The sequence below is a fragment of the Electrona antarctica genome, assembly GCF_951216825.1.
Source record: "Electrona antarctica genome assembly, chromosome: 8".
Classification (NCBI taxonomy): domain Eukaryota; kingdom Metazoa; phylum Chordata; class Actinopteri; order Myctophiformes; family Myctophidae; genus Electrona; species Electrona antarctica.
In genome coordinates this window covers 38,091,960-38,105,665 of record NC_136789.1, presented here as the reverse complement: position 1 = coordinate 38,105,665, position 13,706 = coordinate 38,091,960, and the positions used below count along the sequence as shown (strand labels likewise).

Sequence of the window (13,706 nt, the reverse complement as noted above, 5' to 3'; positions counted from 1 at the left end):
AGGCCCGCGTAATAACGCCGGCTTCAATGCTGGCTGCTTTTTACTAACACTAACATTACAAAGATGCCCAGAACATCGGGTTGAACCTGTGTAGTTTATGGCTGCTCCAACAGTAGGGATGAACCTGTGTAGTTTATGGCTGCTCCAACAGTAGAGATGAACCTGTGTAGTTTATGGCTGCTCCAACAGTAGAGATGAACCTGTGTAGTTTATGGCTGCTCCAACAGTAGAGATGAACCTGTGTAGTTTATGGCTGCTCCAACAGTAGAGATGAACCTGTGTAGTTTATGGCTGCTCCAACAGTAGGGATGAACCTGTGTAGTTTATGGCTGCTCCAACAGTAGAGATGAACCTGTGTAGTTTATGGCTGCTCCAACAGTAGGGATGAACCTGTGTAGTTTATGGCTGCTCCAACAGTAGGGATGAACCTGTGTAGTTTATGGCTGCTCCAACAGTAGAGATGAACCTGTGTAGTTTATGGCTGCTCCAACAGTAGGGATGAACCTGTGTAGTTTATGGCTGCTCCAACAGTAGGGATGAACCTGTGTAGTTTATGGCTGCTCCAACAGTAGGGATGAACCTGTGTAGTTTATGGCTGCTCCAACAGTAGGGATGAACCTGTGTAGTTTATGGCTGCTCCAACAGTAGAGATGAACCTGTGTAGTTTATGGCTGCTCCAACAGTAGAGATGAACCTGTGTAGTTTATGGCTGCTCCAACAGTAGAGATGAACCTGTGTAGTTTATGGCTGCTCCAACAGTAGAGATGAACCTGTGTAGTTTATGGCTGCTCCAACAGTAGGGATGAACCTGTGTAGTTTATGGCTGCTCCAACAGTAGTGGCAACATAAAAAAAACAAAAAACAGAATGTCAAAATATCTACTGCGGTGGCTGAGACCAGAGCCATAGAGTAATGGTTGAGACAAAGCAGTGAAAGGTCCTGAAAGATACATAACGTCAGTCTTACCCAATACCCAATATTTATTTTTGAGTGGTGTAAACCACTCCTACAACTGGCTTTTGTGTGCATAAAAAAATGACCATTGTTGCTATGTTCAAAATAATTTCTGACGTAATTAAATCACACCCGGGTGAACTGGATGACCGTAGCAACCGTGGTCATTTTCTCTGCACAGAAAAAGCCAGTTGTGAAATCACATCCGGGTGTGATTTCATTACGTCAGATCAGAGCTGATCAGGCTACATAATACCTTACCTTATTTCATTACGTCAGACATTACGTCAGACCACAGCTGATCATGCTATATAAAACCTTACACCACTCAGTTCACACGGGTGTGATTTTTTAGGAACACAAGGCTGCTGTACTTTATACCTCATACTAAGCATTAAAGTATGAGGTATAAAGTACAGCAGCCTTAAATGCTATGTTCTGTTATGCGATGTTCTGGAGCATCTTTGTAATGTTAGTGTTAGTAAAAAGCAGGTAAAAGAGTAACGTTTGAGGCAGACTAACATCAGTCCCTTTTCCATTCACTGTAGTAGAAGCTTGGTGCGGGGAAACCGCAGATGTGTCGTCTCCGCCTACAGGAAATACGTAGGCTGCGACCATGAGACCCGTTACGGAATCGGTCCATAGGAGGGGCTAGCACCCCTCAAAGACCAACACAACCACACACACACACACACACACACACACACACACACACACACACACACACACACACACACACACACACACACACACACACACACACACACACGCACACCCACACTCACACACCTCTCTGTTTGCAATAGAGGAGGTTGTGGCTACTCGGGAAGTTGGGGGTCCACCATGACATGGAAAAGTTTATGAAATGATTCCACTGCCACTTTTAAACTGTCCTTTGTTCTCTAAAAGGACACGATATACTTAATGTAAACCAGTGTCTCTGTACAACATCCTCACAGATCTGTAGGCTATACTGTAGCAGGTAATCTATCTCTCTCTCTCTCTCTCTCTCTCTCTCTCTCTCTCTCTATCTCTCTCACACTCTCTATCTCTCTCTCTCTCTCTCTCTCTCTCTCTCTCTCTCTCTCTATCTCTCTCTCTCTCTCTCTCTCTCTCTCTCTCTCTATCTCTCTCACACTCTCTCTCTCTCACACACTCTCTCTCTCTCTCTCTCTCTCTCTCCCTCTCTCCCCCCCCCCCCCCTCTCTCTCTCTCTCTCTCAGAGGGATCAGTCTGCTGATTGTTGTCGGTATCGAGGCTCCTGGCTGTTTCACTCATTATGTCCACATTATAATACATACACTATGTGTGTGTGTGTGTGTGTGTGTGTGTGTGTGTGTGTGTGTGTGTGTGTGTGTGTGTGTGTGTGTGTGTGTGTGTGTGTGTGTGTGTGTGTGTGTGTGTGTGTGTGTGTGTGTGTGTGTGTGTGTGTGTGTGTGTGTGTGTGTGTGTGTGTGTGTGTGTGTCCAGAGACAGAGACAGAGACAAAAGGAGAGAAAGACAGAAACTAAATTTTAGATATTAGAGAAGAGAGCTCTGTCTGTCTGTCTGTCTGTCTGTCTGTCTGTCTGTCTGTCTGTCCTACAGCGATAGACAGGAGTAAACATGATAATTTATGCCTTAAGCCTCTCCAACTGATCCAATATGCCGCAGCTCGCTTGGTCTTCAACCAGCCAACATTCTCACACATCTCCCCCTTCTCCGCTCCCTCCACTGGCTCCCGGTCACTGCCCCTCCCCCTTCTCCTCTCCCTCCATTGGCTCCCGATCGCTGCCCGCACAGAATACAAAACTCAACCAAAGGTATGGCTCCCCCATATCTTGCAAGTATGATCGAACCCTACAAACCCTCCCGCTCACTCAGATCAGCCAACGCAGGGAAGCTGGAAGTACCTTCACTAAAACCACCAGGACAACGCTCCACGCGTCCCAAACTCTTCTCCCTTCTGGCTCCAAAACTGTGGAATGAACTTCCCATTGCAGTCAGAACTACAGACTCACTCCCAATCTAAACTATGGAATGAACTTCCCATTGCAGTCAGAACTACAGACTCACTCCCAATCTAAACTATGGAATGAACGTCCCATTGCAGTCAGAACTACAGACTCACTCCCAATCTAAACTATGGAATGAACTTCCCATTGCAGTCAGAACTACAGACTCACTCCCAATCTAAACTATTGAATGAACTTCCCATTGAAGTCAGAACTACAGACTCACTCCCAATCTAAACTATGGAATGAACTTCCCATTACAATCAGAACTGCAGCATCACTCCCAATCTAAACTATGGAATGAACTTCCCATAGTCAGAACTACAGACTCACTCCCAATCTAAACCACGGAATGAACTTCCCATTGCAGTCAGAACTACAGACTCACTCCCAATCTAAACTATGGAATGAACTTCCCATTGCAGTCAGAACTACAGACTCACTCCCAATCTAAACTATGGAATGAACTTCCCATTGCAGTCAGAACTACAGACTCACTTCCAATCTTCCACCGTAGTCTGAAAACCCACCTCTTCAGACTCCATCATGGCCCGTAGCACTTACCCTAGCCCCTTAGATAGCACTTTATGTATTATAGACTTAGATAGCATTTTATACAGACTTATAGCATGTTACGTAGACAGCACTAGAATTGCATTTTATGTAGTCATAGCACTTTATAGTATGTATGTATAGTATAGTACAGTATATATGTATAGTTTATATGTATAGTTTCATGATATAGCCTAGATCAGGGGTTCTCAACCCGTGGGTCGCGACCCCTCGGGGGGTCGCCAAATTATTTTGGGGGGTCCCCAGATAATTAAAAAAAATAATAATTCAACTGAATGGCTGGAAAATGGAAATGAAGAGTTTACATATAGTACACATAGTGCATGCATACACCTTTCCTAGTGATTATATCTGGTATTTATTTATGGTGTATTGTCTCTATTATTAAGGTTATTATAGCAGTCAATTTATATTGGGGGTGGGCGGGGCGGAGCGGGGGTCCCGAGACGTTGCCAAAGCATTTTCGGGGGTCCCCGGCCAGAAACGTTGAGAACCCCTGGCCTAGATCAGGGGTGCCCACACTTTTTGGACTTGAGAACTACTTTTAAAATGGGCAGCTCAACATGATCTACCCCCAAAACATTTAGCTGCAATAAAACTGGCTGTAAGTGGGGAGAAAAGTCTTCATCCCAGTATGTTTGTTAGTGGTAGGTTTTCATCCAGTATGTGTGTTAGTGGTAGGTTTTCATCCAGTATGTGTGTTAGTGGTAGCTTTCATCCAGTATGTGTGTTAGTGGTAGGTTTTCATCCAGTATGTGTGTTAGTGGTAGGTTTTCATCCAGTATGTGTGTTAGTGGTAGCTTTCATCCAGTATGTGTGTTAGTGGTAGCTTTCATCCAGTATGTGTGTTAGTGGTAGGTTTTCATCCAGTATGTGTGTTAGTGGTAGCTTTCATCCAGTATGTGTGTTAGTGGTAGGCTTTCATCCAGTATGTGTGTTAGTGGTAGCTTTCATCCAGTATGTGTGTTAGTGGTAGCTTTCATCCAGTATGTGTGTTAGTGGTAGGCTTTCATCCAGTATGTGTGTTAGTGGTAGCTTTCATCCAGTATGTGTGTTAGTGGTAGCTTTCATCCAGTATGTGTGTTAGTGGTAGGTTTTCATCCAGTATGTGTGTTAGTGGTAGCTTTCATCCAGTATGTGTGTTAGTGGTAGGCTTTCATCAGTATGTGTGTTAGTGGTAGCTTTCATCCAGTATGTGTGTTAGTGGTAGCTTTCATCCAGTATGTGTGTTAGTGGTAGCTTTCATCCAGTATGTGTGTTAGTGGTAGCTTTCATCCAGTATGTGTGTTAGTGGTAGCTTTCATCCAGTATGTGTGTTAGTGGTAGAATTTCATCCAGTATGTGTGTTAGTGGTAGATTTTCATCCAGTATGTGTGTTAGTGGTAGCTTTCATCCAGTATGTGTGTTAGTGGTAGCTTTCATCCAGTATGTGTGTTAGTGGTAGGTTTTCATCCAGTATGTGTGTTAGTGGTAGCTTTCATCCAGTATGTGTGTTAGTGGTAGCTTTCATCCAGTATGTGTGTTAGTGGTAGGCTTTCATCCAGTATGTGTGTTAGTGGTAGGTTTTCATCCAGTATGTGTGTTAGTGGTAGGCTTTCATCCAGTATGTGTGTTAGTGGTAGCTTTCATCCAGTATGTGTGTTAGTGGTAGCTTTCATCCAGTATGTGTGTTAGTGGTAGCTTTCATCCAGTATGTGTGTTAGTGGTAGGCTTCATCCAGTATGTGTGTTAGTGGTAGCTTTCATCCAGTATGTGTGTTAGTGGTAGGCTTTCATCCAGTATGTGTGTTAGTGGTAGGCTTTCATCCAGTATGTGTGTTAGTGGTAGCTTTCATCCAGTATGTGTGTTAGTGGTAGGCTTTCATCCAGTATGTGTGTTAGTGGTAGGCTTTCATCCAGTATGTGTGTTAGTGGTAGCTTTCATCCAGTATGTGTGTTAGTGGTAGCTTTCATCCAGTATGTGTGTTAGTGGTAGCTTTCATCCAGTATGTGTGTTAGTGGTAGGCTTTCATCCAGTATGTGTGTTAGTGGTAGCTTTCATCCAGTATGTGTGTTAGTGGTAGGCTTTCATCCAGTATGTGTGTTAGTGGTAGGTTTTCATCCAGTATGTGTGTTAGTGGTAGGTTTTCATCCAGTATGTGTGTTAGTGGTAGGCTTTCATCCAGTATGTGTGTTAGTGGTAGCTTTCATCCAGTATGTGTGTTAGTGGTAGCTTTCATCCAGTATGTGTGTTAGTGGTAGCTTTCATCCAGTATGTGTGTTAGTGGTAGCTTTCATCCAGTATGTGTGTTAGTGGTAGCTTTCATCCAGTATGTGTGTTAGTGGTAGAATTTCATCCAGTATGTGTGTTAGTGGTAGATTTTCATCCAGTATGTGTGTTAGTGGTAGCTTTCATCCAGTATGTGTGTTAGTGGTAGCTTTCATCCAGTATGTGTGTTAGTGGTAGGTTTTCATCCAGTATGTGTGTTAGTGGTAGCTTTCATCCAGTATGTGTGTTAGTGGTAGCTTTCATCCAGTATGTGTGTTAGTGGTAGGCTTTCATCCAGTATGTGTGTTAGTGGTAGGTTTTCATCCAGTATGTGTGTAGTGGTAGGCTTTCATCCAGTATGTGTGTTAGTGGTAGCTTTCATCCAGTATGTGTGTTAGTGGTAGCTTTCATCCAGTATGTGTGTTAGTGGTAGGCTTTCATCCAGTAAGGTGTTAGTGTAGCTTTCTCCAGTATGGTGTTAGTGGTAGGCTTTCATCCAGTATGTGTGTTAGTGGTAGGCTTTCATCCAGTATGTGTGTTAGTGGTAGCTTTCATCCAGTATGTGTGTTAGTGGTAGCTTTCATCCAGTATGTGTGTTAGTGGTAGGCTTTCATCCAGTATGTGTGTTAGTGGTAGCTTTCATCCAGTATGTGTGTTAGTGGTAGCTTTCATCCAGTATGTGTGTTAGTGGTAGGCTTTCATCCAGTATGTGTGTTAGTGGTAGTTTTCATCCAGTATGTGTGTTAGTGGTAGGTTTTCATCCAGTATGTGTGTTAGTGGTAGGTTTTCATCCCAGTATGTGTGTTAGTGGTAGGTTTTCATCCAGTATGTGTGTTAGTGGTAGGTTTTCATCCAGTATGTGTGTTAGTGGTAGCTTTCATCCAGTATGTGTGTTAGTGGTAGGCTTTCATCCAGTATGTGTGTTAGTGGTAGGTTTTCATCCAGTATGTGTGTTAGTGGTAGCTTTTCATCCAGTATGTGTGTTAGTGGTAGGCTTTTCATCCAGTATGTGTGTTAGTGGTAGGTTTTCATCCAGTATGTGTGTTAGTGGTAGGTTTTCATCCAGTATGTGTGTTAGTGGTAGGTTTTCATCCAGTATGTGTGTTAGTGGTAGGTTTTCATCCAGTATGTGTGTTAGTGGTAGGTTTTCATCCAGTATGTGTGTTAGTGGTAGGTTTCATCCAGTATGTGTGTTAGTGTAGGTTTCATCCAGTATGTGTGTTAGTGGTAGCTTTCATCCAGTATGTGTGTTAGTGGTAGCTTTCATCCAGTATGTGTGTTAGTGGTAGCTTTCATCCAGTATGTGTGTTAGTGGTAGGTTTTCATCCAGTATGTGTGTTAGTGGTAGGGTTTTCATCCAGTATGTGTGTTAGTGTAGGTTTTCATCCAGTATGTGTGTTAGTGGTAGGTTTTCATCCAGTATGTGTGTTAGTGGTAGGTGGTAGCTTTCATCCAGTATGTGTGTTAGTGGTAGGCTTTCATCCAGTATGTGTGTTAGTGGTAGGCTTTCATCCAGTATGTGTGTTAGTGGTAGCTTTCATCCAGTATGTGTGTTAGTGGTAGGCTTTCATCCAGTATGTGTGTTAGTGGTAGGCTTTCATCCAGTATGTGTGTTAGTGGTAGCTTTCATCCAGTATGTGTGTTAGTGGTAGCTTTCATCCAGTATGTGTGTTAGTGGTAGCTTTCATCCAGTATGTGTGTTAGTGGTAGCTTTCATCCAGTATGTGTGTTAGTGGTAGCTTTCATCCAGTATGTGTGTTAGTGGTAGGTTTTCATCCCAGTATGTGTGTTAGTGGTAGCTTTCATCCAGTATGTGTGTTAGTGGTAGGTTTTCATCCCAGTATGTGTGTTAGTGGTAGGTTTTCATCCAGTATGTGTGTTAGTGGTAGGTTTTCATCCAGTATGTGTGTTAGTGGTAGCTTTCATCCAGTATGTGTGTTAGTGGTAGGTTTTCATCCAGTATGTGTGTTAGTGGTAGCTTTCATCCAGTATGTGTGTTAGTGGTAGCTTTCATCCAGTATGTGTGTTAGTGGTAGGTTTTCATCCAGTATGTGTGTTAGTGGTAGGTTTTCATCCAGTATGTGTGTTAGTGGTAGGTTTCATCCCAGTATGTGTGTTAGTGGTAGGTTTTCATCCAGTATGTGTGTTAGTGGTAGCTTTCATCCAGTATGTGTGTTAGTGGTAGCTTTCATCCAGTATGTGTGTTAGTGGTAGGTTTTCATCCAGTATGTGTGTTAGTGGTAGGCTTTCATCCAGTATGTGTGTTAGTGGTAGCTTTCATCCAGTATGTGTGTTAGTGGTAGCTTTCATCCAGTATGTGTGTTAGTGGTAGGTTTTCATCCAGTATGTGTGTTAGTGGTAGGCTTTCATCCAGTATGTGTGTTAGTGGTAGGCTTTCATCCAGTATGTGTGTTAGTTTGATTGATTGATTGAAGAATTTATTAACAGTTTGCAGAATTACAGTACATTTCAAGCACAAACTCAATACAAAGGCTGTTAACTGTGAGTGGACGACCCAATTAAGCATTACACTTGTTTCCAACAGGGTCCACCATGTTCAAATCATCAAAACATTTAGAGACGTACAAATAGACACTTCTATAGACAGAACAGGAATTCATCAAAAAAGAATTCATCAAAAAGGAGGTAAAAAGGGAAAAGAAATATATACAGTGAGGGGAAAAAAAGGGGGGGGCGGGGGGGGGGGATTCAGATTTTACGGGGGCCAGTTTCGAATTGCAGCCATCCGTAGGTGCCCTTTGAGAGCGGTTTTGAAGGAGTCAAGGGATTCGCATGTCTTAATGACAGTTGGTAGGGCGTTCCACATTTTGGTGGCATAGGAGCGAAAATAATTTAGTCCCTTGTTTGTGCCGAATCTGGGTTGCACATGGTTCGTTGCACTCCCTCTGGTGTTGTGGGTGTGGACTTCGTTAACATTAAGGAAGTATCTAGACAGGTACATGGGTATCTTGGTGGTGTATCGAATCTTGTGGACCAGACCCATTGCAAGATGCTGTACTCTGTCGTCGACCCTAAGCCATTCCAGCCTGTCGAAGTGGGCAGGGGTGAGGTGGGTTCGGGGGGCTAGATCAAGTAGGAGCCTGACCAGTTTGTTTTGGGAAGTCTGGAGCCTGGTTTTAAGGGCCTTTGAGGTGCTGTGGTACCAGGAGGTGCATGCATAGTCAAAGAAACCCTGTACAAGGGCTCCTGTTAAGGTCTTCAAGGTGTTTTTGTTGACCAGTGAGGAGATCCTGTAGAGGAATCTTGTTCTATGGTTGACTTTTTTGATTACGTTGGTGGCCATTTTATCACCGGAAAGATTAGCCTCCAGGATGGAACCTAGGTAGGTAATTTCATCTTTACGTGTGATAACATTGTCACCCACTCTAACCAAGAAGCCATTTGCCTTGCTGAGATTACTAATAGAGCCAAAGAGAATGGATTCAGTTTTTCCCAGGTGTAAAGATAGTTTGTTATCAGCGAGCCAGGTGCAGATTCTACCGAGTTCAGAGCTGAGGGCATTTTCAACCTGCAGTTTGTCCCTGTCCGAGACCAGCAGTGCTGAGTCATCTGCGAACAGGAACAAGTTGCAGTCACAGGCTGAAGTCATGTCGTTTACATATATTAGGAACAGTAGAGGCCCTAGTATGCTTCCTTGTGGAACGCCACAGCTCACTGGGAGGGGGGGGGACAGTGTTCCGTTCACTTCCACCATCTGTTCTCTCCCCTCCAGGTAGGATTGCATCCAGCTCACTGATGTGCTATCGAAACCAATTGCTTTTAGCTTGTTAACCAGTATGGAGTGGTTCACGGTGTCAAAAGCCTTTTGGAGGTCCAGCATGACCATGCCGCAGTATTTGCCAGCGTCCACCTCTTGTTTGATGTGGTCGCTCAAATAGAGGAGGCATGTGTCAGTGGAGTGGGATGTTCTGAAGCCAGATTGGAACTCGTACAATAATTTATTAGTGGCAAGATACTTTTCAACCTGTTCATAGACTATTTTTTCCATCACTTTCGAGATGGAACTAAGAATAGAAATAGGGCGGTAGTTGCCGGGGTCTAATTTACTCCCTTTCTTGTGCAAGGGGGTTACTTTGGCCAGTTTGAAATCTTGGGGGACCTGTCCCTGTTTGATGGAGAGGTTTACTATGTGGGTGATGATTGGAGCTATAGAGATGGCTGAGTCTCTGAGAAATTTGGAGGGAATGTTGTCATGGCCTGTGGCCTTGTGGGGTTGGAGGGCACTCAGTTTCTTAATTACCTCATCAGTTGTTACCATAACTAGTTTAAAATCGTCTTTACAAACACCTAGGTTTTTGTAGAAGGTTGTAATGTGCTCTACACCAAAGAGCCCAGAGTGGGAGGGCAGTTTGTTAACCAGAGTTGTTGATATGTTTGTAAAGAAGATATTCAAGTAGTTGGCCACATCAAGGTTGTCAGTGATGAGAGTGTTGTCAGATTTGATGTTTATGTTCGAAAATCTGGTTTTTAGTTTCTGACCATAGCTTAGTTAAGTTAGGCTTAGTGGTAGGCTTTCATCCAGTATGTGTGTTAGTGGTAGCTTTCATCCAGTATGTGTGTTAGTGGTAGCTTTCATCCAGTATGTGTGTTAGTGGTAGGCTTTCATCCAGTATGTGTGTTAGTGGTAGCTTTCATCCAGTATGTGTGTTAGTGGTAGCTTTCATCCAGTATGTGTGTTAGTGGTAGCTTTCATCCAGTATGTGTGTTAGTGGTAGCTTTCATCCAGTATGTGTGTTAGTGGTAGGTTTTCATCCCAGTATGTGTGTTAGTGGTAGGTTTTCATCCAGTATGTGTGTTAGTGGTAGGTTTTCATCCAGTATGTGTGTTAGTGGTAGGTTTTCATCCCAGTATGTGTGTTAGTGGTAGGTTTTCATCCAGTATGTGTGTTAGTGGTAGGTTTTCATCCAGTATGTGTGTTAGTGGTAGCTTTCATCCAGTATGTGTGTTAGTGGTAGGTTTTCATCCAGTATGTGTGTTAGTGGTAGCTTTCATCCAGTATGTGTGTTAGTGGTAGCTTTCATCCAGTATGTGTGTTAGTGGTAGGTTTTCATCCAGTATGTGTGTTAGTGGTAGGTTTTCATCCAGTATGTGTGTTAGTGGTAGGTTTTCATCCAGTATGTGTGTTAGTGGTAGGTTTTCATCCAGTATGTGTGTTAGTGGTAGCTTTCATCCAGTATGTGTGTTAGTGGTAGGTTTTCATCCAGTATGTGTGTTAGTGGTAGCTTTCATCCAGTATGTGTGTTAGTGGTAGCTTTCATCCAGTATGTGTGTTAGTGGTAGGTTTTCATCCAGTATGTGTGTTAGTGGTAGGCTTTCATCCAGTATGTGTGTTAGTGGTAGCTTTCATCCAGTATGTGTGTTAGTGGTAGCTTTCATCCAGTATGTGTGTTAGTGGTAGTTTTCATCCAGTATGTGTGTTAGTGGTAGCTTTCATCCAGTATGTGTGTTAGTGGTAGCTTTCATCCAGTATGTGTGTTAGTGGTAGGCTTTCATCCAGTATGTGTGTTAGTGGTAGCTTTCATCCAGTATGTGTGTTAGTGGTAGGCTTTCATCCAGTATGTGTGTTAGTGGTAGGCTTTCATCCAGTATGTGTGTTAGTGGTAGGCTTTCATCCAGTATGTGTGTTAGTGGTAGCTTTCATCCAGTATGTGTGTTAGTGGTAGGCTTTCATCCAGTATGTGTGTTAGTGGTAGGCTTTCATCCAGTATGTGTGTTAGTGGTAGCTTTCATCCAGTATTCTTATTCTTATTATTCAATCTTTATTGCAGACTCACAGTCCAGATCACATAGAGGAACAAAGGACAGTAAATAATAAAACAAATTAAAAATAGAAAAAATAAAATGTACATATATACATACACAGTACATAAGCTCACAGTCTGTAGAGGCAGTTACGCCAATGTCTCCAAATCATGGAAGAGAACCTATTAGAGCTCTTCACAGGGTTGGTTAACAAACTGATGACACAGTTGTCAGACTCCTCTAGTCGACACATGAATTTGTACATTAAGTTTCTCAGAAGGGCTTGACAGGTAGGCACCCCCAAGTTCACAAACAGCTGACTGGCGCTGTGCCATCTTGGTACCCTCATTAGTAAACGCAATGCATCATTATATGCAACCTTAAGTTTGTGCATGCTACTCACCTTGTAGTTACTCCACAGGTGAGCAGTATACAACGGTGTACAGAAAGCTTTAAACAGTGATACCTTGACATCTGAAGAGCAATTATGAAATTTCCTCATTAAAATGTTTGCCTGGGCATACAGTTTGCACCTTTGTCTATGAATGTCTTTATCATCTGTGAGGTCATCAGAGATATAGTGCCCAAGGTACTTAATCTCACTGCAGACAAGGAGAATGTTATCACTGAGAATAAAGTTAGGAAAAACTGCCTTTTTATCCTCTTTACTTCGCACAATCAGGATGCTACTCTTCTTGGCATTATACTTAATATTAAAGTCCACACCATACTGGGAACAAATCCTCAAAAGCTGCTGTAAGCCTGCACTGTACGGGGAAATGATAACCAAATCGTCCGCGTACATAAGATGGTTCACAACAGTATTACCAATAACACAGCCAGTTTTACAGAGGTTCAGGTTACAAGATAGATCATCCATGTACAGATTAAATAAAAAAGGAGATAAAATCCCCCCCTGTCTGACCCCATTCCCAACATGAAATGGTTCCGATGCAGTATTGCCCCACTTCACCTGCATCAGCTGATGTGTATACCAAAAGGCTAAAATCCTGATAATGTACTTGGGTACCCCTCTTTGGCACATTTTAGCAAATAACTTAAAATGGTTAAGTCTATCAAAAGCCTTGGAAGCATCAATAAAACATAAAAACATAGTGGAGTTTTGACTCCTATATTTTGCTATAATGTCCTTTAACGCAAAGATACACATATCTGTTCCGTGTTTTCTTTTAAAACCAAACTGGTTGTCAGCTGTGGTTATATACTTTTCCAGTCTGTTCAACAGGATCTTCTCCAGCACTTTGGACAGTATGCTAGCTAAAGCAATAGGTCTGTAGTTATCCATATTATTAATTTTCCCAGCTTTATCTTTTATGACAGGTATGAGCAGCACAGATAACATGGAATCTGGTAAGACACCATGGTACAGGAACCCAGTAAGACATAGAGCAATAAGAGGGGAAAGTTTAAGACTGGCATATTTTAAATGTTCAGCTGAGATGTGATCCGGGCCGCATGATTTATTATTTTCTAGACTCAATATCGTATTGTATACGTCCTCAGATCTAACTGCCAGGTTCTCAGTAGAGACAACCATATCAACCTCAAATGCTTCACTCTTAATACAGTTGAACAGATCATGATAGTGTTGTCGCCACAATTCAGCAATATTGGCTGATCCACTCACTCCATCAATGGAGGACGGTAAGGGTGCTTTGCTGTTGTTTAGCACCTTGACCTCTTGCCAGAAATCAAAGCAGCTGTTGTTGCGCAGCTTTCTGGCCAGAGAGTCTGCCCTCATTTTATCCTCATTTTTTTTAATGAAGCGGACCGCATATTTATATTTAGCATTTGTGGCTTGTTTATGTTCAAATAGGGTCCCCTGCCTGGGCCTACCTGAATCTGCCCATACTTTAAAAGCATATCTAGCAGCAGTATGTAGCTCAGTCACATGCTCATTCCAACCCGGTTTTATGGTGTGCACCTTTTTCTTTCTCTTACATAAGGACTTGCTAGAAGCATTTAAGACATCAACAATAATATCATAAGTAAGGCATAAGTCTCTACCATGTTGCTCATTTTTACAGTTGGTGTCTCTGCAGAGCATTGCATCTCTTGGTAATACAACAGAGGCTAAAGCTTGGTCAGTATGTGTGTTAGTGGTAGGCTTTCATCCAGTATGTGTGTTAGTGGTAGCTTTCATCCAGTATGTGT

At 42.7% G+C, this 13,706-nt stretch overlaps 1 protein-coding gene across 1 annotated transcript in view; it reads right to left on the bottom strand.

Annotated features, from left to right (window-relative positions):
- LOC306928756 (synaptotagmin-4-like) overlaps window positions 1-13,293 on the bottom strand; it is a gene marked incomplete at both ends in the record, with an annotated part of 17,930 nt that extends 4,637 nt beyond the window's left edge. The window contains one exon of the mRNA XM_079509028.1: window positions 13,180-13,293. Coding sequence (XP_079365154.1) covers window positions 13,180-13,293 — 114 coding nt within the window. The remainder of the gene's footprint in view (window positions 1-13,179) is intronic.
- Window positions 13,294-13,706: the final 413 nt, after the last annotated feature.